Source organism: Physeter macrocephalus, chromosome 16 (genome assembly GCF_002837175.3).
Source record: "Physeter macrocephalus isolate SW-GA chromosome 16, ASM283717v5, whole genome shotgun sequence".
Classification (NCBI taxonomy): Eukaryota; Metazoa; Chordata; class Mammalia; order Artiodactyla; family Physeteridae; genus Physeter; species Physeter macrocephalus.
This window is the reverse complement of record NC_041229.1, coordinates 60,334,552-60,356,462: the sequence shown is the minus strand read 5'-3', so window position 1 is coordinate 60,356,462 and position 21,911 is coordinate 60,334,552. Positions and strand designations below refer to the sequence as shown.

Here is a 21,911-nt window from a genome sequence, read left to right as displayed (position 1 = left end):
GATCTTCCCGGACCGGGGCACGAACCCGTGTCCCCTGCATCGGCAGGCGGACTCTCAACCACTGCGCCACCAGGGAAACCCTCCCAGGACTTTTTAAGTTCTAAAGGTTGCTTTAAAGAATGCTAAGCAGCACTTCCTCTTTGCCAAGAAATGATGCAGACACAGACCTTGGAGGGAGTCAGGTGATTGTAATTCTGAGGGATGCAGGCTATATGGGAGTGGCTGGTTTTGCTGAGTCTCTAGCATAGGCCAGGAAGTGCTTTTCATTATATTTAATTTAGTCAATTAATTTATTTATTGACCGTGTAGCACAGCTTACAGGATCTTAGTTCACCAACCAGGGATTGAACCCACGTCCTTGGCAGTGAAAGCGCGGAGTCCTAACCACTGGACCGCCAGGGAATTCCCCGCTATTTATTATATTAATAATTCTTTTGGAGGCAGAAACCACTGACCCTGGCTGGCAGGTCGGGGATGAGGTGCATGGGGTCTTGCAGGGCGACCAAGAGTTGGGCACCTAAGGAACTGCATGCACGAAGCTGGGGAGGCCTGGAAGCAGGTTCTGCGGCAGCAGCCCCGGGAGTGGGCTGGGTTATTGGAGAGGGGTTGGTTTGGATCCACCCTCAGGGATTTTCCTTAGTTTCTCCTGAGTGCCCAGACCTGTCACGTCTCCCTTCTCACTTGAGCCTGGATGCTAGAGTTCATCTCAGACATTTTAAGCAACTGGCTCATGATTGCTCAGCTCTTGACTCCCAGCCTACAACAATTTCTAAAGAGAAATCTCCACCACTTCTACCATCTTACCTGCCTTGAATTCACCTTTCTAGGATTGCCTCCCACGTTAAGTCAGGCCCATGTTCAGGCCTATGTGTGGTCATTGCCCCTCTGTGCCCCGCTGCTTTTAAGACCTACCAGGAGTCCCCTCGCCTGGGGTTCCAGACCCTGAGAGAGCCAGACTGGCCTCCTTCCCCTCCATCCCTCACCGCAACCCGCGACCAGGCTCCTCCCTCTCCTCTCTGTCCTGAGGTAAAACCTTAACCTTACCATCCACAAGGGGTGCAGCTTACTTAAGCTCTGTAAAAATCGGAGTAACGATCTTTTACTCGATAACTAGGTTATTGAGAAGATAAAGTGCAAAAGCCTCAGGGACTTTGCGTCTGCTATTTTCAGTGCCCCCAATGTTCTCTGTCTCCCCCCTCCCCACCCCTAACTAAAACCATAAGCGCAAGGAGGGCAGAGATTTGATCTATTTTGTTCATTACAGTATTCGCAGCACCCAGCACGGTGCCTGCACTCAGTTCATACTGTCACAGTGCAAAATGAGTAATCTAAATAACCCAGATAAAGTGAAATAACTCTGTAAACTGCTTAGACATGTACAAATAATAACTGCTCCCCCAGACGATGGTTCCCCAGCTCTCCCACATCCCCTGTGTTACTTTCTGTTAAAAGTCAATACTATTATTGCCTCTACCCCATAATGAGGGCTCCTCAAGGCCAGGCTTAGAGGCAGCCTCCCCAGCGAGGGTTCCTCTGGGTGACCTACCTGAGGCAGAGGAACCAGAATCTGCAGGAGATGGCCATGGTGGGTCAAGGACTTAGTCCCGTGTCTTCCCCTCCCAGTGCAGTCCCTGGAAGAAGAACGCCTGCTGCTCCGTTAACACCAGCCAAGAAGCCCATAAGGATATTTCCTACCTGTACAGATTCAACTGGGATCACTGTGGCAAGATGGAGCCCGCCTGCAAGCGCCACTTTATTCAGGACACCTGCCTCTATGAGTGCTCACCTAACCTGGGGCCCTGGATCCAGGAGGTATGGGCACCATCCCCATAGACATGAACCTCAGCAGAGGGCAGGGCCCACAGGCCACTTGCAGGGAGGGCGCGGTCCAGGAATTCTGTACTGAGGGCGTTAGAGGCACCGCCCCCTCCCCCAGCCCTGGACCCCATCAAGGCTGTAGCAGCTGAGATCCCTGGCTGACTGGAGCCCTCCCACTCCCCCCAGGTGAACCAGAGCTGGCGCAAAGAGCGGGTCCTGAACGTGCCCCTCTGCAAAGAGGACTGTCAGATCTGGTGGGAAGACTGCCGCACCTCCTACACCTGCAAGACCAACTGGCACAAGGGCTGGAACTGGACCGCAGGTGAGGGACTGGGCGGGGGCGGGGGGAGGGAGGGGTTTGGAGGTGGAGGGGGGCTGTGGAACGAGTATATGGAGATTTGAGGCTGTGAGGCTGGTGGAACAAGAGATGGTTCTGGACCCAGTGGCTACAGGTCGGTTTGGAGGTGGAGGGGGGCTGTGGAACGAGTATATGGAGATTTGAGGCTGTGGGGCTGGTGGAACAAGAGATGGTTCTGGACTCAGTGGCTACAGGTCTTCCATCCTCCCCATAGGGTATAACCAGTGCCCAGTGAGAGCTGCCTGCCACCGCTTTGACTTCTACTTCCCCACGCCTGCTGCTCTGTGCAATGAAATCTGGAGTCACTCCTACAAAGTCAGCAACTATGGCCGGGGCAGCGGCCGCTGCATCCAGATGTGGTTCGACCCGGCCCAGGGCAACCCCAACGAGGAGGTGGCGAGGTTCTATGCCGAGACCACAAATTCTGGGGCCATGCCCCAGGGGATTGGACCTCTCCTGCTCAACCTCACCCAGATACTTCAAGGCTGGTTCCTTGGCTAAGCTGTTTCCACTGCTGACACCTGGATACCTTCCTTGCCTGCACCCAACCTCAGCTCAGCCCAGCTCCACCCTCTCAGATGAGGAGGACTCACAATACCCTGGTCATTGGGTCCTGATCCAAGGTCCTACGGGGATCCTCTGACAGCCTTTTCTAATAGATATATCTATGTGTGTCCTGTGCCTTATAAATAATTTGGGGATGAGTGGGTTGGGGGTGGGGGCATTTCTCACTGCTTCATCATTCCTTTTGAGAGGCCCAAAGCGGGACTGGGACTAACTTGAAGTTCAGCAGCAAGTAGGGGGTGGAGGTTGATCCCTTAGCCTGGGGCTTTGCACCAGCCTTCCTCCTCATGCCCCCTCCTATACCACAAGGGAACAAGGGAATTGGTGGAGGGAAGCTGGGGAGAGACTGGCAGATGAGTTACCAGGCTCCTGAAAGTTTCTTTCCCTTTCCTTCCCTTACTAGATGTGGGCTGGGATGGAGATATTAGTGGGCAGATCCCCATGATGAACACTTGCATTGTCTCCATTTTTTAAAAATGACAATTCTACAGTGAAAAATCATGCACGTAGTAGAATGCTATAGCACTGAATTCCAGAAGAGGGATTGCTGAGTCAAGGAGTATTTGGATTTATAATTTTGATAGTTACAGTTTTACAGGGGTTATATCAATGTGGCCCCCATTAGCCTTGTTTCCCCACAATCTGGTCAACACAGTATAGCTTTAAACTCTGAATTTTCTGCTAAGCTGATTTTCTTCTAAACTGATAGGTGGGATAAAGGGCATCTCAGTGGAGTTTTCACTTGCCATGTTTCTTACCATGAGAACACAGTTTCTGAGATCTTTCCATATTGATCTACAAAGATCTAATTCATTCTTTTCCATTGCTGGGCAATATTCCGTTCTATGTATAGATCACATTTAATTCAGTCACCTACTGATGGATATTTGAGGGACGGAGGTTCTTTTACTCCAAATATTCCCTCTCTGGGTTCCTGGAATGCTCTTTTATACTCTGCAGGCTGGCTCCTTGTAGCCACTTAGATTTCAACCTACAAGTAATTGCCCACTAAAATGACTTCTGACCACTCAACCGAAAGAAGTCCTCTTGTACAGATATCCATTCCACTGTGTTTACTGTCTGACTTTTCCCTAACAAAACATATACACCTGAAAGCAGGGGCCATGTCTATGACATTTTGTGCCAGATCCCCTGGGCCTGGGTCAGTGCCTAGCACAGAGGAGGTGCTTAGGAAGTGAAGGAATCCATGCACTCATTCTGTCAGTAAGCAGATGCCTTCTGAACACTCAATCTGCCGGTGTCGGCTGACAGGAAGGGAATTGAGTACCTTGCGCTGTCTGGTGGGGGCAGACAGATGTGAGAAACAGTAACTCTTACAACAGTGAGCTGAGGGTTTGCTCCAGGGGAGCAGAGTGTGGCGTAGTTCCGTGGAAGCCCAGAAAGGTTAGGGAAGGCTTCCAAAGCATAATGTTTGCCAAGCAGACTAGGTGGAGGAATGGCATTCCATGGAGAGGGCTCAGGAAGTGCAAAGGCTTGGAGGTGACAGAAGCACAGCAGAATTTCTAGGAGGCTACGACAGAAGTTAAGAGGGCAAGGGCAGGAAATGAGGCCAGAGAAGAAACACTGGATCTGCAACCCTCAAGACTCTGATGCCCTCACAGTGCTCTCTCCTTTCTTTGTGAAAGAAGCCAGGCTTGGAATCAGACTCAGCTCTAGCCCCTCTTTGCTGCCTGGGAACCGCAGTTTTCGCAGCTGTGAGGATGGGTGATATGCGACTGCATATGCCATGGCTGGCACTCAGGAAAAGCCCCAGTTTCTCCCACCCCTACTCCCTGCAGCCCAGAGCCCCACCACCACCACGCAGGGCCAAAGACCTTCCTTTCATCTTTGTCAAGTCACAGGGCAGCCTTCAGATCAGGGTCCACAAGGATGCCAATGGCTAACTTGGCTGGTATTAAGCTTCCAGTCCGGGCAGATACTCTCGGGATCAGCTCCACAGTGGATGCTTGACTGTATCCCTCCCTGTTGGCCAAGTGGCCTGAGCACTGAGGCTTCAGATTCAGAGCCCGGCATGAGGCTCAACAAGGGCAGGGACTCCTCACGGATTAGAACTCCACCTCCAACTCACTTCCCACTTGCTGGTTGCTTCTTCTGAACCCCTGAGGTCTTGGAGGCCAAACATCACTCCTGCAGTGAAGGAACTATAAAGCCCAGTTTATGATCAGTTCCTGGCACAGGGGTGGAAGATGGGGGACAGGGACAAGTCCCATCTAGAAGAGCATCTAGAGGAATGCTTTTGGGCATTCCTAGACACCTAGTCATGCTCCAATTAGGAGAAGGCTGAGCTGGGTTTGTAAAGCCAGGAGGGAGGTCTGGGGGTTCTAGCAGCCCTCTACCTACTCAGGTCTTCAGAGGGCTTAACCCTCCCAGGTTATCACAGGAGTCAAGTATGGCTCACTCTGAGGGAGAGGGAAAGCAGGGCACAAGCTGGGGGGTCTCCTGGGAGTCGATTTCTCCACCCCCACCCCTACTGGAGTCAATTTCTTTGCAGGCTCTTTAGGGCTTTCCTTCTTGGCTGATTCTCCTCCAGTGATCCAGCTGCCTCCTCTGGCTCCCAGCCCGGCCCCCTGCTCCATGGGCTCAGACCTGTGGCCTTTCCAAGGATAGTGAGGCCCCATATGCCTTAAACTTCTGCTGCCATCATAGGCTGATGGCTCCCACATCCAACCTGGACCATTCCCCGGGCTTTCACCTCTACCACCACCTCCCCGCCGTGTTGCACACAGGCACCTTGACAAAACAGAGCTCAACGTTCCCTCCCGCCCAAATTTGCTCCTCCCCTCTTCCCTTTCCCCACCAGTGGTACCAGCCTGGCCTCAGAGGGTGAAAAAAGAAAGGCTTCTGTCCCTGGCTGGGGTAGGAGTGGTGGGAGGAGTCTACATTAGAGCAGACTCTTAGCTGCTGGAGAAAGGAGACTTGCGTGTGAGTGGGTAGGGGAGTGGGGGAAGGGAGGGGAGCTGGGGCCTTGGAACAACTGAGACTCTGGTAATCTGAACATCTGTGATGTTATAGCTGGAGGTGGGTGATGGCTGAGGCTGCTGAGGTTGAAGAGTTGGTGGCTCTATAAGTTGGGGATATGGGACCTCCATACTCTCTACAGCTGCAGGGAGCTGGGAAGCCCGAGCTCCAGCCCTTGCCCTCCAGTGAGCTCTGTCCTGATTCTCTGGGTCTCATTCTCTTTATGGGTATAACAGGATGAGGGTGTTAGAAGTGGAACAGATTTCTTTAAAGGATCCCAGCAACTCAGGCTGCAAGGTTTTCTCAGACCTGAGTTTAGGGGAGAAAATGGAATAAGTGGGGCTTGGGGACTGGCCTTAGGCCTGCACTATTCATCCGGTCCCTCCTAATCACCACCCTTCCACGGAGGCTGGAGCCCGCGTGCAATAATTAACTCCTGGGTGGCCTTCGCCCTATCCTAAGCGCCTCTCCTGGGCCACATTCTCACTGCCCCGTCTCCTAGGCCACTAAGCCCCTTCTGTCCCCTAGAGTGAGGCAAGGGGACTGCAGAGCAGAGCAGAAGCCCGAGCCAGACTGAGGGCCACCTCTTCTCCCAGGTATGCCACTCTGCACCCCCTCTCAGAGCAACACACCCTAGGGCACTCCCAGCAAGTGTTAAAGGATTTGAGCTGGGAGGATCCACTGCCTAAAGGCAGAGAATCCAGAAGCAGAGACAGGGCCTGCCCAAGGTTAAACTACAAGTTAGCAGAACTCAGGACTCTTGCCTTTCAGCACAGCACTGAGCTCTCAGAGCTTCAAGTCTGGGACCCTGGGGGCAGGGGTGGCAGTGTTGAGGATGGTGGTTGGTGGTGGTGGTGGGGTCTGAGCTGGACCCAGATCTGAAGCTAAGACTAGGAGGGGGGAGGGGCTTGCAGGGTGATGTAGCTGGCATGGAGGGGAAGAGAGCTCTGGCTCTAGAAAGCAGCCACAGCAAGAAAAACCACCCACTGACTGAGTGGGATCCAATGGGACCTGGGGAAAGGGTTTTCTCAGCCCTCCCAGTACTCCCCCAGTACTCTGTGTCAGTTACCCCTATGGGAGCCTCAGCACAGGGAAAGAGCAGGGGACAAAAGCTGAAGGAGCTCTGGACTTGAGGGTCCTGAGTTGGACTTGGGTGGTCCCTACTGTGTGACTTGGGACACGTTCCTCAACCCATGCCCAACTGATTCCTCAGTCCGTGCCCAGCTGGCTAGTATTTCTTAGGGTTCCCCCCGCCCCCGCTACATATAATCCTCAGGTGAGGAAACTAAGCCTCAAGATAATGTGAGTTATTTTCTCCCAAGGTCAAGCAGGAGGGGGAGTGTGAGAGCTGGGATCACGCACAGGCGGATCCGGAACCCTGTGCTCTAAACTGCTAGACTCTGTTTCCCCAAAGGAGCCTGATCCTGAATCACCTGGCATTTCCAAGAGTACAGATTTGTCCTGTGCTCTTGGAGATCAGGGAGTGATGGGATCAATGGAGAGATGATTGGGTCCTTCAATGAATGAATCAGCAAATGAATGAACACTGGAATAAACAGTGTAGCAGGATAATGGATTGTGGGAGGGTGTGAAGTGAGGAGAGCTAGGTGGGAATATAATCCCAGGTTTCCTGGAGTCCTGCTGGGCAGAGTCAGCCTGGAGTCCACCCAGTTCAGGCCCCATCCAGGAGGCCCAGGCAAGATGCTGGAGTTGTGCAGAAGATGGGGGCAATGTGGCGGCGAGGCAACTTTGTGAGCAGGGAGGATGCATAAGCTTTAGGAGCTGTAAGAAATGAATTCTGAGTGTTTTAGGAGAACCAGGCACCTGGTGACCAGCGGCATGAGGGAACAGGCACCTCCCAAAGCTCAGCGTCAGAGGTCAGGGGATTGAGATGCTATGAAGGCCAAGGAGAGGCCAGCTCTGTGGCAGAGGTTCAGGAGCCTCCCTAGGCCCCAGGGGTGGGCTGTTTGGCTGCCCATGTCCACCCCCAAGCCTCTGCCCTGTGACATCCTCCAGGTCACAGGGTCTCTGGGAGAGGCCAAAAAATGAGGCTGGAAAGGGCTGGAAGCAGGGCTTTTTTTTTTTTTTTTTTTTTTTAAAACATTGATCTGCATCTGGAGTTCCAAAACTAAGATAAACTTTTACACCAAGTCATTTGGTGTCAAAATCTGACCTGAGGGCTTCCCTGGTGGCGCAGTGGTTGAGAATCCGCCTGCCAGTGCAGGGGACAAGGGTTCGAGCCCTGGTCTGGGAAGATCCCACATGCCACAGGGCAGCTAGGCCTGTGCGCCACAACTACTGAGCCTGTGCTCTGGAGCCCGCGAGCCACAACTGCTGAGCCCGCGCCCCTGGAGCCCATGCTCTGCAACAGGGTAGGCCACCGCAATGAGAAGCCCACGTACCACAGAGAGGAGTGGCCCCCACTCGCCGCAACTAGAGAAAGCTGCATACAGCAACAAAGCACCAAAGTAGCCAAAAATAAATAAATAAAATTAATTAATTAAAAAAAATCTGATCTGAAAATTAATGTGAGGTTATTATAGTTTTTATTTATCGCACCAGTATACCTATTTCCTTCCCCACAGAATGTGTGCTTGATCATTGAGTGCATGTAAATTGCATTATCTTATTTTGTATTACCTTTGATAAAACTGCCAACTAAAGAATGTCACTCCGCCACCCAGGTTCTATAAAGATTAAGTCATTAGTGACTGCAGTCTCTGACCTTTAACACACACTAAAAGAAATTCAGGGTGGAGATCAGGAACAAGACACTCTGTACTCTGGGAAAATTGGCAGAACAGGCCTTTCGGATGGTTAGATAGATATTTTTAGGAAAAAATTTTATGAACACAAATTCTTGCATCTTCTCATATCTAGAAAAGCACTAAAACCATTAACTAAGATATCTGTTCCTTGCGACTAGCAGCAACCTTCTACAGAGATGTGTGCTTGACTGCACGTACCCCTTGGCCGAAATCACATATGTACTGATCTCCCCCTTCACCTCTTCAGAACAGTTTTGCAGAGCAGTCTCCTGGGCTATAGACACTGAGTAAACTCAACTCAGAACTCTTACATTGTACGTTTTTTTCAGTCAACAAAATCTGAAAAGTTTTAAGCTCTGAAACATTTGCCTTCAAGGATTTCCAACAAGGGATTGGGAACCTATGGCAATCTCCTGGCTATTTCTGCATTTTGCCCAAACTCCATCCCTTAGTTGCACTTGATCCTCATGACCTTGTATAGAAGCCAGGGAGATCCCAGCCAGGTACTGTCCCAGACCCAACCCTCCCTGAGGCTGGCAAGACTAGGGTGTCAGTCTGATCCGCCCTAGGCTCCACCCACCTGAGACTGTTATAAACACCTTGAGGACCCACCTCTGCATTCCCGCATTCTCACATTCCTTGCTGCCTTTGACCACAGTTATTTCTTCAGGGATAAGCATGGCCTGGAAGACAACGTGGCTACTGTTCCTTTTGGTAAGGGTGGCTGCCGTATGGACAGCCCGGCCCAGGACTGAGCTTCTCAACGTCTGCATGAATGCCAAGCACCATAAGGAAAAGCCAGGTCCCGAGGACAAGCTACATGAGCAGGTGGGCCGAGAAGTGGTCTGGGTTGATTGGGGAAGAGCTGCCTCAGGAAACGTCTGCCTGCCTCCTTGGTGGAGGCAGGGAGGCCGCCTGAGCAGGTCTTCGGTTTGCACTGGTTTATGGGCGACTTTTTAACACATACTGTGTGCCCAGTGTTGTCAGGCAATGCCAAGAGCTCAGCTTCTTGGTTGTTGGGTTTCCGTGTTACTAAAAGCAGGAAGCAGGCCTGGAGAAGAGCCTGGAGAGACCCGTCTGGGGGGTTGATTTTGATTTCTGAGTTTAGACTGGGGCTAACCCCTCCAGGGATCTGAGAGGAGAAAGAGCACACTGCATGTGGCGGCTTCTTTTCTGCCAGCCCCAAACAGCTCAGGAAAAGAGGGTCTCTCACAGTGAAGCTGGGTGCGAGGCAAACATGTCCTCTGGGGCTCTCAACCCTATTGGACCTGAGGTCTCCTTCCTATGACAATGACTTTGCCACAATCCCTTCAATCTCCTGAACCTATCTAAATGTTAAAAAAAAAAAAGTCAATGTGATGTCATAACTGTAAAGAAAAAACCAAAAGGCAAGTCACTTGAACTATGCATTTCAATATGTAAATGTTCATATTTATCTCATCAGCAGATAATGATCACAGTCCCGCTGTTTGTGCTTGTTTTGCATCATTGAGCCCCTAGCTGCCAGTGCAGCCTGACAAGTGGTGGTATTACTTGGATAATTCCAGCAGCCTTGACTTTACCCTCTTCAGCCTATATATTTTTTTAAAGTGCACATCTTAATATTGTGCTTTTATACTAAAATCTAGGCCATGGGTTTTCATTCATTCAATAACAATGTACTGAGTATTTCTGTAATAAGAACTATTCTGGGGTTGCAGTTTATTTAACTTGCTTCCTTACCTCCAGGTCTTTCTCACCTTCTGAAAGAGGCTTAATCCTACCCTTCTAGAAAACAATTTCCCATTCCTCTCCTGCTTTGTTTTTTCCCAAAGCAATTATCCAGTAATAAGTTTTCCTTGTGTTCCCAGTTCCTAGAAAAAGGCCTGGGTTAGAATAAGTAGGAGCTCAATAAAGACCTGAATTAATGAATGTTGTGATGACTGCATCTCTGGGTGAGGCTCCCTCCTGGGATTCCACAGTCTTGGAAAGCCTTCTCCCCCAAAGAAGGCCCCCCAGTAGCAAGTGTTTCCCTGAAGCCTGTGTTGGGGAATCAAGGACTAAAAAGGGAGAGGCTGCGCATGTGAATATTCTGGTTATGCTGGGTGTGAGAGTTAAAAGTCAGTACTATTATTTCCTCTACCCCAAAATGAGGGCTCCTCAAGGCCAGGCTTAGAGGCAGCCTCCCCAGCGAGGGTTCCTCTGGGTGACCTACCTGAGGCAGAGGAACCAGAATCTGCAGGAGATGGCCATGGTGGGTCAAGGACTTAGTCCTGTGTCTTCCCCTCCCAGTGCAGTCCCTGGAAGAAGAACGCCTGCTGCTCCGTTAACACCAGCCAAGAAGCCCATAAGGATATTTCCTACCTGTACAGATTCAATTGGGATCACTGTGGCAAGATGGAGCCCGCCTGCAAGCGCCACTTTATTCAGGACACCTGCCTCTATGAGTGCTCACCTAACCTGGGGCCCTGGATCCAGGAGGTATGGGCACCATCCCCACAGACATGAACCTCAGCAGAGGGCAGGGCCCACAGGCCACTTGCAGGGAGGGCGTGGTCCAGGTACTCTGGATTGAGGGTGGTAGTGAACACAGCTCTTTTGCCCCTTTCCTGTTTGCCCATTACTGTTCCCCTCTAACCTTAAAGGAGCCTAATTATAGGAATGAGATCACCAGGCAATTTAACCTAACTCCTGACTTATGCTCTCCTGAATAGACACCATGCCTTGCCTAACCTGTTGGTTCTTTTCCTACATTAAAAGAAGTAAGAATGAAGAATTAAGTAGTTAAAAAATGACTAGCTCTCTACCTCCAACAGCTCCCTTAGCAATCCTGCAGGCAGATCACTTGGGCAAGATAATATCTGAAGAGAGAGTCAGCCAGTCTGCACACAATGGAGAATGATGCAGAATCCAACCTCCTGCCGTGATGATTCACTGAGATTCTTTCCCCTTTTTCCCTTTAAAAACTGTCATGGCTAAGCAGAATCTTCAGAGTTGGTCTCGGGACATAAGTTCACCTTCTCCCCAGATTGCCGGCTTTTCTGATTAAAGCAACTTTCCTTTCTACTGACACTGGCCTCTCGCCTCTCGATTATGGGCTTTTGAGCAGAGAACAGCGGAACCTGAGTTTGGTAACAGTAGAGGCGTCGCCCCCTCCCCCAGCCCTGGGCCCCATCAAGGCTGTAGCAGCTGAGATCCCTGGCTGACTGGAGCCCTCCCTTCCCCCCGCTCCCCCCAGGTGAACCAGAGCTGGCGCAAAGAGCGGGTCCTGAACGTGCCCCTTTGCAAAGATGACTGTCAGATCTGGTGGGAAGACTGCCGCACCTCCTACACCTGCAAGACCAACTGGCACAAGGGCTGGAACTGGACCTCAGGTGAGGGACTGGGTGGGGGCGGGGGGGGGGTTTGGAGGTGGAGGGGGGCTGTGGAACGAGTATATGGAGATTTGAGGCTGTGGGGCTGGTGGAACAAGAGATGGTTCTGGACCCAGTGGCTACAGGTCTTCCATCCTCCCCATAGGGTATAACCAGTGCCCAGTGAGAGCTGCCTGCCACCCCTTTGACTTCTACTTCCCCACGCCTGCTGCTCTGTGTAATGAAATCTGGAGTCACTCCTACAAAGTCAGCAACTATGGCCGGGGCAGCGGCCGCTGCATCCAGATGTGGTTCGACCCGGCCCAGGGCAACCCCAACGAGGAGGTGGCGAGGTTCTATGCTGAGACCATGAGTGGGGCTGGGCTCCATGAGGCCTGGCCTCTGCGTTTCGGCCTGGTCCTAATGTTGCTCTGGCTGCTCAACTGAGCTCCTTTTGTTTTCTGATACCTGGACATCCCTGCCGTGTTAAGACCCACAGCTTCCAATTACTCAGTTTCTGTTCCTTGGTGGGAACTCTGACTGTTTGAATAAAACCAGACACCCCACATGTGTCGTGTAAGTTATTTGAGTGTGAACGGAAATGTGACTTGTGCTTCCCAGTTCCCACTGATTGAAGCTAGTTAGACTTGGTCAGTTCCCAGCTCTGATACTTGCTATGAACTTGCCAGATAACTTAACTATTCTTCCAAGCTGGGACACAGTCATATCTCTCAATTTCATTTTTCACTACAGCTCTAGTCTAGAGCCAGGCCCAGGATTTTATCATTTGAATTGGACCCAAGCCTCCCAGGGTTAACTGTTCTGCCCTGCGCTCAGCTCTCCAATAGAAGAGAGGGGAATAGGAGTGTCCAGCATGTTCTGGATGGCTGGCTGGGAAGAAGTGAAGGGTAGCCACAGGAGCTCTAACCCCCTAACAGATAATACCCCAAAGCGCTATCTGCCGGGCACCGTCCCAAATGCATCTTAAAGGGATAATAGACCCCAGGCCTGACTAGAGGAGCTAAGCCTGAGCTAGTCTGGCAAAGCTAGGATTGGAACCCAAACCTAGATGCCTAGAGCAGGTCCCAAACCAATGATCTGACAGATTTTTAGGCAGTGTTCCTACATTAAGCATAATTTGTAGAAGTTGTAATAAGCTAGGTTATGTTACAGCAACATCATCCCTAATATCTCAGTGTCTTAACACAACTAACACTGATTTCTTGCTCAAACTATGGTGCTTAATATGGGCTGTCAGGGGGATTCTGCTTGTCACTTAGGGGCCCAGGCTGATGGAGGCTCCATCTCATCACACACTTCCACGAGACAGGAATACGGAACTTGGTGAATTCCATACAGGCTCTTAAAACTTCCACCCATTACTTATTTCATTGGCTAAATCTAGTCATGACCATGACTAACTTCCAGGAGGCCAGGAAAAATACGGTCCTAACATGTTCCTGGAAGGAGAGCGGAATCAGGATATTTGTCAACAGACTTACAGGCTGCTACAAAGACTTTATTATGTTATGGTCAGTTATATTTCTGGCATGGTCATGGTTACAAATTTAATTTTTCAGTTAGATCCTGACAAGAAGAACCAACTCTTTGAACTTATACATAGAACTATATCAACACAAAAAGTGGAGCAATGCACTGGCCACCCCTAGGCACTCTTGTGAACACAGCCATTCAATGTATCATTCTCTATAGAGCCAGCGACACTATTTATACATATGACTTGTTTACAGATATGTTAGAATTAGTGAAATTTAAGATAAGTACCATCTCAATCCAATATACCTTATCAAAGGCCTATTTTGTTGTTTCTGAACTGTTTCTAAAAATACTTGTTAGAATCCCACTTTCTGTAATTATCATCCTCAACTTCTGAGGAGTCATTAGCTTGAGGATGTATTAATAATTTTCCAAATTAAGATTTCCTAGAGCAGCAGTACTGGCATAAGAATAGACATATAGATTAATGAAACAGAATTGAGAGTCCAGAAATAAATCCTTATATTTATAGTTGATCGATTTTTGACAAAGGTGCTAAGGCAATTCATTGGGATAAAGGATAATCGGTTCAATAAATGTGCTGGGACAGTTGATTATCCACATACAAAAAGATGAATTTAGACCTTCAACTCATAACATAAACAAAAATAACTCAGAAAGGATCATAAACTTAACTGTAACAGATAAAACAATAAAAACTTTAGAAGAAAACAGGAGAACATCTTCCAGACCCTGTGTTAGACAAAGATTTCTTATATTAATGCTTCCACCCATCATTTGTTTCTTTTTTGAACCAAAAACACAGTCCATCACTGAAAAGAACTGATAAACTGGACATCATCAAAATTCAAAACTTCTGCACTTCAAAAGACATCATTAAGAAAATAAAAGACAGGGCTTCCCTGGTGGCACAGTGGTTGAGGGTCCGCCTGCCGATGCAGGGGATGCGGGTTCGTGCCCCGGTCCGGGGCGGTCCCTCAGTGGTTGAGAGTCCACCTGCCGATGCAGGGGACACGGGTTCATGCCCCGGTCCGGGAAGATCCCACATGCCGTGGAGCGGCTGGGCCCGTGAGCCGTGGCCGCTGAGCCTGCGCGTCCGGAGCCTGTGCTCCGCAACGGGAGAGGCCACAGCAGTGAGAGGCCCGCGTACTGCAAAAAAAAAAAAAAAGAAAGAAAATAAAAGACAAGAAATAGCCAAGAGGAAATATCTGCAAAACACATATCTGATAAGTGACTTGTATCCATAATATACAAAGAATACTGACAACTTAATAAGACAAACAACCAATTAACTATTGGGCTAAAGAAATGAATAGAGGGGCTTCCCTAGTGGCGCAGTGGTTAAGAACCTGCCTGCCAACGCAGGGGACACAGGTTTGAGCCCTGGTCTGGGAAGATCCCACATGCCGTGGAGCAACTATGCCCGTGTGCTACAACTACTAAGCCTGCGCTCTAGAGCCCACGAGCCACAACTACTGAGCCCGCATGCCACAACTACTAAAGCCCGAGCGCCTAGAGCCCGTGCTCGGCAACAAGAGAAGCCACCGCAATGAGAAGCCCGCGCACCACAATGAAGAATAGCCCCCGCTCGCCACAACTAGAGAAAGCCTGCACGCAACAACGAAGACCCAATGCAGCCAAAAATAAATAAATAAAATAGATTTATAAAATAATAATAATAATAATAACTGCTCTACTCCAAATACCACACACACAAAAGAAAGAAATGAATAGATATCTCATCAAAGAAAGTACATGAAAAGATGCCCAACATCATCAGTCATTAGGAAAATGCAAATTAAAACCAAAATAAGATACCATTTCATACCCACTAGAATAGCTACAATAATAAGACAGGCAATAACAACTGTTCACAAAGATATAGAGAAACTGGAGCCCTCCTATATTACTGATGGGAATATAAAACGGCACTGTCCTTTGGAAAACAGTGTGGCGGTTTCCCAAAAAGTTAACACAAAACTGTCATACAACCCATCAATTCTACTTCTAAGCATCTACTCAAGAGAAATGAAAATACATATCCACACAAAGACTTGCATGCGAATGTTCATAGCAGCATTAGTCATAATAGCCCCAAACTGAAAATAAGCTCAATGTCCATCAACTGGTGAGTAGACAGACAAAATGTGTCGTATCCGTACAACAGAATACTATTCAGCAATAAAAAGTAATGAACTACTGACATATGCTATGTCATGGGTGAACCTTAGAAACATTTTGCTAAGTGAAAGTCCATTTGTATGAAAGTTCCAGAAAAGGCAAACTTATAGAGACAGAAAGTACACTAGCAGTTGCCTAAGGCTGGATTTGGGAATAGGGATTAACTATAAATGGGCATAAGGGGGGATGAAAATGTTCTAAAACTCATTTATGATCAGGTTGCACCACTCCACAAAGTCACTGTAAACGTTAAATGGTTGAATTTTATGATATGTAAAATGAATGAATGAATGAGTGATTGCCTATAGAATACTCTCCCTTGCAATGGTATTATATAAGGAATTTTATATATTTCTGAATTTCTGTGGAGTGTACCCATGAGGGGATGTATTCTAAGGAATTTAGCGTCTGGCTCCACAAAAATCTATCATCTGAGCCAAACTCATGAACTTTGAGAAACTGGTTGGACCAACGTGGCAGTCAAGGAGGGAGTCAGTTCTTGGTGTAGATGTAAACAATACCAATAGAGATGCTTAGGAGAATGGCCCACTGCCAAGAATTTTTTTAGAGAGAGTGTTTATTGCAGTTGGCCCAAGTATGGTCTACTGAATTGAGGGTTAGAGACCACAGCCAGGGGAAACAAAAAGGGCTGCATCATATGACTAATCAAAAAAAGAACATGAAGCATATTACCAAAAATACCAACATAATAACCACAATCATATCACCTTCATCAACTTCCCTAATTCTTTAAAAATTATTTCTTGTTACCTGTTTGTGGCTTAGCATCTTTCTCCATAGAAGTCTTCTGCTTTGGGGCTGGAATTTTTCTGGAAGTCTCAAGTCCCAGGGCTCTGACAGCTTGAATCATCCAAGCGTTAGTTTATGGTGGTGATGTCAGATCCATGAGTCTATTTTCCAGTCAGTCAATTATGGTAGGATCTTCAGGAAAACAAAAGGAGAGAAGAGAAACTCCTTGTTAGCACAAACGGAAGATCGGTCAATCTATTAATTTCTAATACCAGAATAAAAGAGAGAAGAATTTTCACTGGGGTGTAATACAACAGAGCATGAACTTACTGTCAACTGCTATATTTCATGAGGTCTCAGTTGATAGCTGTTTTGAGGAGAACATATTATTAGAACCTGGAGAGGAAGAGGTGGACAAGGAGAGTTTGTCTTCTCAATCAACTTAACCAACTTATTTTTTATAATTCCATTTGTCCTCTCTATTTGCCTCAGCTCCAAGGGCGATATGGACAGTGGATGTATTTAGAAATCTTGAGGGCCTTACAGTCTGTTTTGTAAGATGTGCATGGAAATTACTATCAATAATAAAAGATTATTTTAAAATAAAGGATAAAATCATCTTGGAAATAGATTTGTTGACAGTCGTCATGCAGACCCTTGCTTATTAAAATGGGTGTGCTTTTACTCATGTGGGAAAGTCTGCAATCACTAAATATTCACAGACACAATCCTTTACCTTGTATAAAAATCCTCTAGAAAGGACGAATTCTTCTCTTTGCTCTAACATCTTTCTCCATAATGTGAACACGATGTACAGGGCAGCTCTTATGATACTGATAAGCTGAATTTTAAAACACGGAGCATACCAATTATACCTAACTATTTTTAGCATCCCTCCTTGCCTCCTTCTTTACTTATGAGTACCATGCTGTGAGGGAGCAAATTTTTTATGTATTCTAGCAGCTGTCTGGGAAGTGCCAAAATGATTTTGGTGTAAAATATGCCTTGATAGTTTTATTAGTCTGAATTTAGGACCTGATCTTGGAGAAGGGAAACAGAAAAAAAAAAAAGTGTTGTCAGGAAATAGCCTCAGCCTTGGCTGTGTTATTAATAAGAAAACTATATTTTATAACAACCTTGTCACCAAGAATTTTAACTTCTCTAGAAATGAGGGATCCTATTGTTTCATGTTATATCATGACCCAACAGCATGATGCAAGTCAGCACAAAGCCCAAAAAATTAACATGCGTTTTTGAGAAGTGAAAGTTCAAATTCAGGTTGATAAGGACCTAAACTTTGCTGTGAGGGCGAAACACACAGGAAACAAAAAATAACTTTTATTTATTCGTGTTAACAGTAGACTGTATACTCAAAGACCATTTTACTTACAAGTGACCAATATTATTTAAAGCTTTATGCTTCTTAAAATAGAAGTAATCTGAAGAAGCACTTCTGGAATGACAGAGTAAGGACATCTGAAAATCCACTCCTCCATAAAAGCAATAACACTGGCAAAACTTGTCAAAATCAACTTTTCCAGAACTCTGGAAATTAATCAAAGCTTTCAAAAACTAAGGAGAATTTATTCAAGAAAAATGGCTGAATATCAGTAGGAACAGTGAGCTTTGTGGTACTTTTATTTGCTTTTTCCCATCCTCCTCACAACTACAGTAGCTATGAAAACCAGTGGCCTAGCAGCCACTAGAGGGGGCAGAGTGGGTGTGGATCTCCCCAAAAAGCCCTATCCCTAGAGAACTGTCACTACTTGATCTATCTGGAAGCTCTGTTAAGAGCCCCATTCACAGGGCTTGTCTGACTCATGAGCCAACCCAGTGAGAAACCCAATGCCTAGGTGTTTGTCTAAACAATCAGCAGCAAATTATTTGACATCCCAGCTTCCTACCAGTTGTGGCAAACAAGAGGCAGGACAAAAAACTTAAAAGGAACATCAGGGAATGAGATGCCAAAAGGGAGCTTTGAAAAGCTCTGACATCTCTACCTGGGGATATTGAATTCATGTGCATTTGCAGAACTGTGAATATGTCCAGGAAATACCTGAGAAGGCTCCAATCCCTCAGCTCTGGGTTAGGTGATGATCCAAAGGCAAGATCCATGAAAGAAAGAACTGATAAGCTAGATTTAATCAAAATTAAAAATTTTTGCGCAATTAAAGACATTGTTGGAAATTCCCTGGAGGTCCAGTGGTTAGGACTCAATGCTTTCACTGACGGGGCCTGAGTTCGATCCCTAGTTGAGGAACTAAGATACCGCAAGCCGTGCAGCATGTCAAAAAAAAAAAAAAAAAGACATTGTCAAGAGAGTGAAAGGTGAAAGGACAAGCCACAGACTGGGAGAACATATCTGCAAAAGATATATCTGATAAATGCCTGTTATCCAAAATATACAAAGAACTTTTAAAACTAAACAATAAGAAAACAACCTGATTAAAAAAAAATGGGCCAAAGACATTATAACAAATACTTCATCAAAGAAGATATACAGATGGCAAATAAGCATATGAAAACATGCTGCACATTATATGTCATTAGGAAATGCAAATTAAAACAACATGGGGCTTCCCTGGTGGCACACTGGTTAAGAATCCACCTGCCAACACAGGGGACATGGGTTTGAGCCCTGGTCTGGGAAGATCCCACATGCCACAGAGCAACTAAGCCCATGCGCCAAAACCACTGAGGCTGCACTCTAGAGCCCGTGCTCTACAACAAGAGAAGCCACTGCAATGAGAAGCCTGCACACCACAATGAAGAGTAGGCCCTGGTCGCCTCAACTAGAGAAAGTCCGCACACAGCAACGAAGACCCAACGCAGCCATAAATAAATAAATAAATTTATTTATTTATTTTTAAACAACAACAACAACATGATACCATTACACACCTGTTAGAATGGCCAGAATCTGGAACACTGACAACACCAAATACTGGTGAGGATGTGGAGCAAAAGGAAATTTCATTCATTGCTGGTGGGAATGCACAGTAGTATAGCCACTTTGGAAGACAATTTGATGGTTTCTTAAAAAACTAAACATACTCTTATCACATGATCCAGCACTCATGCTCCTTAGTATTTACCCAAAGGAGATGAAAAGTTATTTCTACACTAAGACCTGCACATTAATGTCTATAGCAGCTTTATTCATAATTGCTAAACCTTGGAAGCAACCAAGATGTCCTTCAGTAGGTGAGTGGGTAAATAAACTGTGGTACAACCAGATAATGGAATATTATTCAACACTAAAAAGAAATGAACTATCAAGCCATGAAAAGACATGGGGGAACTGGGGACTTCCCTGGTGATCCAGTGGTTAAGAATCCACCTTCCAATGCAGGGGACATGGGTTCAATCCCTGGTCGGGGAACTAAGATCCCACATGCCGTGGGGCAACTCAGCTGGCGAACCACAACTACTGAGCTCGAGCGCCTCGACAAGAGAGTCCATGTGCCGCAAACTACAGAGCCCACACGTGTCCTGGAGACTGCGCACCACAACTAGAGAAAAAAAACCCACATGCCACAACTAGAAAGAAGCCAGTGCACCATGACAAAGAGCCCGCGTGCCGCAAATAAGACTGGACGCGGCCAAAAAAATAAAGAAAATAAATAAATTAAATAAATAAATATTTTATTAAAAGGACATGGAGGAACCGTAAATATATATTACTAAGTGGAAGAAGCCAATATGAAAAAGCTACATACTGTATGTTTCTAACTATATGACATTTGGAAAAGGCAAAAGTATAGAGATAGCAAAAGGATCAGTGGTTGCTGGGATTGTGGGTAGGGGGGTGTAGGCAGAGCACAGAGGATTTTTAGTGCAGTGAAAATACTCTGTATATTATAATGATGGATACAATTATTCATTTGTCCAAATTCATTGCATATACAGCACCAAGAGTGAACCCTAATGTAAATTATGGACTTTGGCTGATTAAGATGTGTCAATGTAGGTTCATCAATTGTAACAATGTACCACTCTGGTTGGGGATGTTATAATGGAGGAAGCTATGTACCTGTGGGGGCAGGGGATATATAGGAAATTTCTATACCTTCCCTTCAATTTCATTGTGAACCTTAAGCTGCTCTCAAAAAGAAAGCCTGAATAAAAGTTTTGTTTATTAGAGGTGCTCAGCAGCAGGTTTGAAGTGGCTTCAGGTTTGAAGAATCTATAAATGTGAAGATGGAAAACAGAAATCGTCCATTCTTAAGAACAAAAAAAAAAAATGAAGGAAAAATGAACACAGCCTCAGGGACTTGTGGTGATAACCATCATGCATACCAAAATATGCACAATGGGAGTTCTATAAGGGGGGGAAGACATAAATATTATAGCAGTGGAGAAATCATGGTTTAATCTCAGATTTTATGAAAAACATTAATCTACATATCTAAGAAGTTCAATGATGTCAAGATAATATAAACTCAAAGAAATTTACACTTAAACACATCAGAGTCAAACTACTGGAAGACAAAGAGAGAATCTTACAAGCAGCAATAGAAAAACAACTTATGTACAAAGTACCCTCAATAAGAGTAACTGCTAATGTCTCATCAGAAACTATGAAAGCCAGGAGGCAGTGGGATGATATATTCAAAGTGCTGAAGTGAAAAAGCTCAATCAAGAATTCTATAGCCAAGGGGAATTCCCTGGTGGTCCAGTGGTTAGGACTCCCTGCTTTCACTGCCAAGAGCAAGGGTTTAATCCCTGGTCAGGGAACTAAAACCCCGCAAGCTGCATGGTTTAGCCAAAATAAAAAAGAAAAAGAAAAAAAAAAGAATTCTATAACCAGAAAAATTATCCTTCAGAAATGAAGGAGAGGGACTTTCCCTGGTGGCACAGTGGTTAAGACTCTGCGCTCCCGATGCAGGGGGCCTGGGTTCAATCCCTGGTCAGGGAACTAGATCCCACATGCATGCCACAACTAAGGAGCCCATGTGCTGCAATTAAGGAGCCCACGTGCTGCAACTAATACCCAGTGCAACCAAATAAATAAATAAATAAATATTTTTTAAAAAGGAAGGTGAAATTAAGACATACCCAAATAAACCAAAACTGAGAGAATTTGTTGCTAGCAGACATTCTTTACAAGAAATACTAAAGGTTGTTCTTCAAGCTGAAATGAAACGCCACCAGACAGTATGTGAATCCCCATGAAGAAATCAAGAGCATAAGTAAAAGTTAATATACAAAGAAATATAAAATATGGTATAAATGTATTTATGTTGTAACACTTCTCTTATCCTATCTAATGGAAAAAGACAGGTGTGTAAAATAATAATTATTAAAAGTCTGTTGATATGTTCATAATGTATAAAATTATAATTTGCATGACAATAATAGTACAAAGGAGTGGGGGAGGGAATGAAGCTGTACTGGAGCAAAGTTTTGTTTTTGTTTGTTTGTTTTTTGCGGTTCGGCAGCTTCCCACTAGCTATCTAATTTACATTTGGTAGTGCATATATGTGGAGCAAAGTTTTGTTTTTGTTTGTTTGTTTTTTGCGGTTCGTGGGCCTCTCACTGTTGTGGCCTCTCCCGTTGTGGAGCACAGGCTCCAGATGCGCAGGCTCAGCGGCCATGGCTCACGGGCCCAGCCACTCCGCGGCATGTGGGATCTTCCCGGAC

General features: G+C 46.4%; 2 protein-coding genes and 1 long non-coding RNA gene across 8 annotated transcripts in view; 2 read left to right on the top strand and 1 right to left on the bottom strand.

Annotated features, from left to right (window-relative positions):
• LOC102995560 (folate receptor alpha) overlaps positions 1–2,856 on the top strand; it is a 5,079-nt gene extending 2,223 nt beyond the window's left edge. For all 3 annotated transcript variants that reach the window (XM_028501463.1, XM_028501462.1, XM_028501461.1), the window contains 3 exons: positions 1,624–1,812; positions 2,005–2,140; positions 2,391–2,856. In XM_028501463.1, coding sequence (XP_028357264.1) covers positions 1,624–1,812; positions 2,005–2,140; positions 2,391–2,677 — 612 coding nt within the window. In that variant the 3' untranslated portion in view covers positions 2,678–2,856. The remainder of the gene's footprint in view (positions 1–1,623; positions 1,813–2,004; positions 2,141–2,390) is intronic.
• LOC114488018 (uncharacterized) overlaps positions 1–21,911 on the bottom strand; it is a 58,310-nt gene that overhangs the window by 24,268 nt on the left and 12,131 nt on the right. For 3 of the 4 annotated variants that reach the window (XR_003683697.2, XR_003683699.2, XR_003683696.2), the window contains exon 2: positions 16,290–16,460. This is a non-coding gene — a long non-coding RNA (uncharacterized lncRNA). Of the gene's footprint in view, positions 1–14,406; positions 14,487–16,289; positions 16,461–21,911 lie in introns of those variants that run through there. The other variant, XR_003683698.2, reaches the window with a different exon arrangement.
• Positions 6,038–12,372, top strand: FOLR1 (folate receptor alpha). Its single transcript, XM_007112858.3, has 5 exons — positions 6,038–6,319; positions 9,146–9,315; positions 10,759–10,947; positions 11,705–11,840; positions 11,986–12,372. Exons 2-5 carry the CDS (start codon positions 9,166–9,168, stop codon positions 12,264–12,266), a joined length of 756 nt encoding a protein of 251 aa, XP_007112920.1. The 5' UTR covers positions 6,038–6,319; positions 9,146–9,165; the 3' UTR covers positions 12,267–12,372.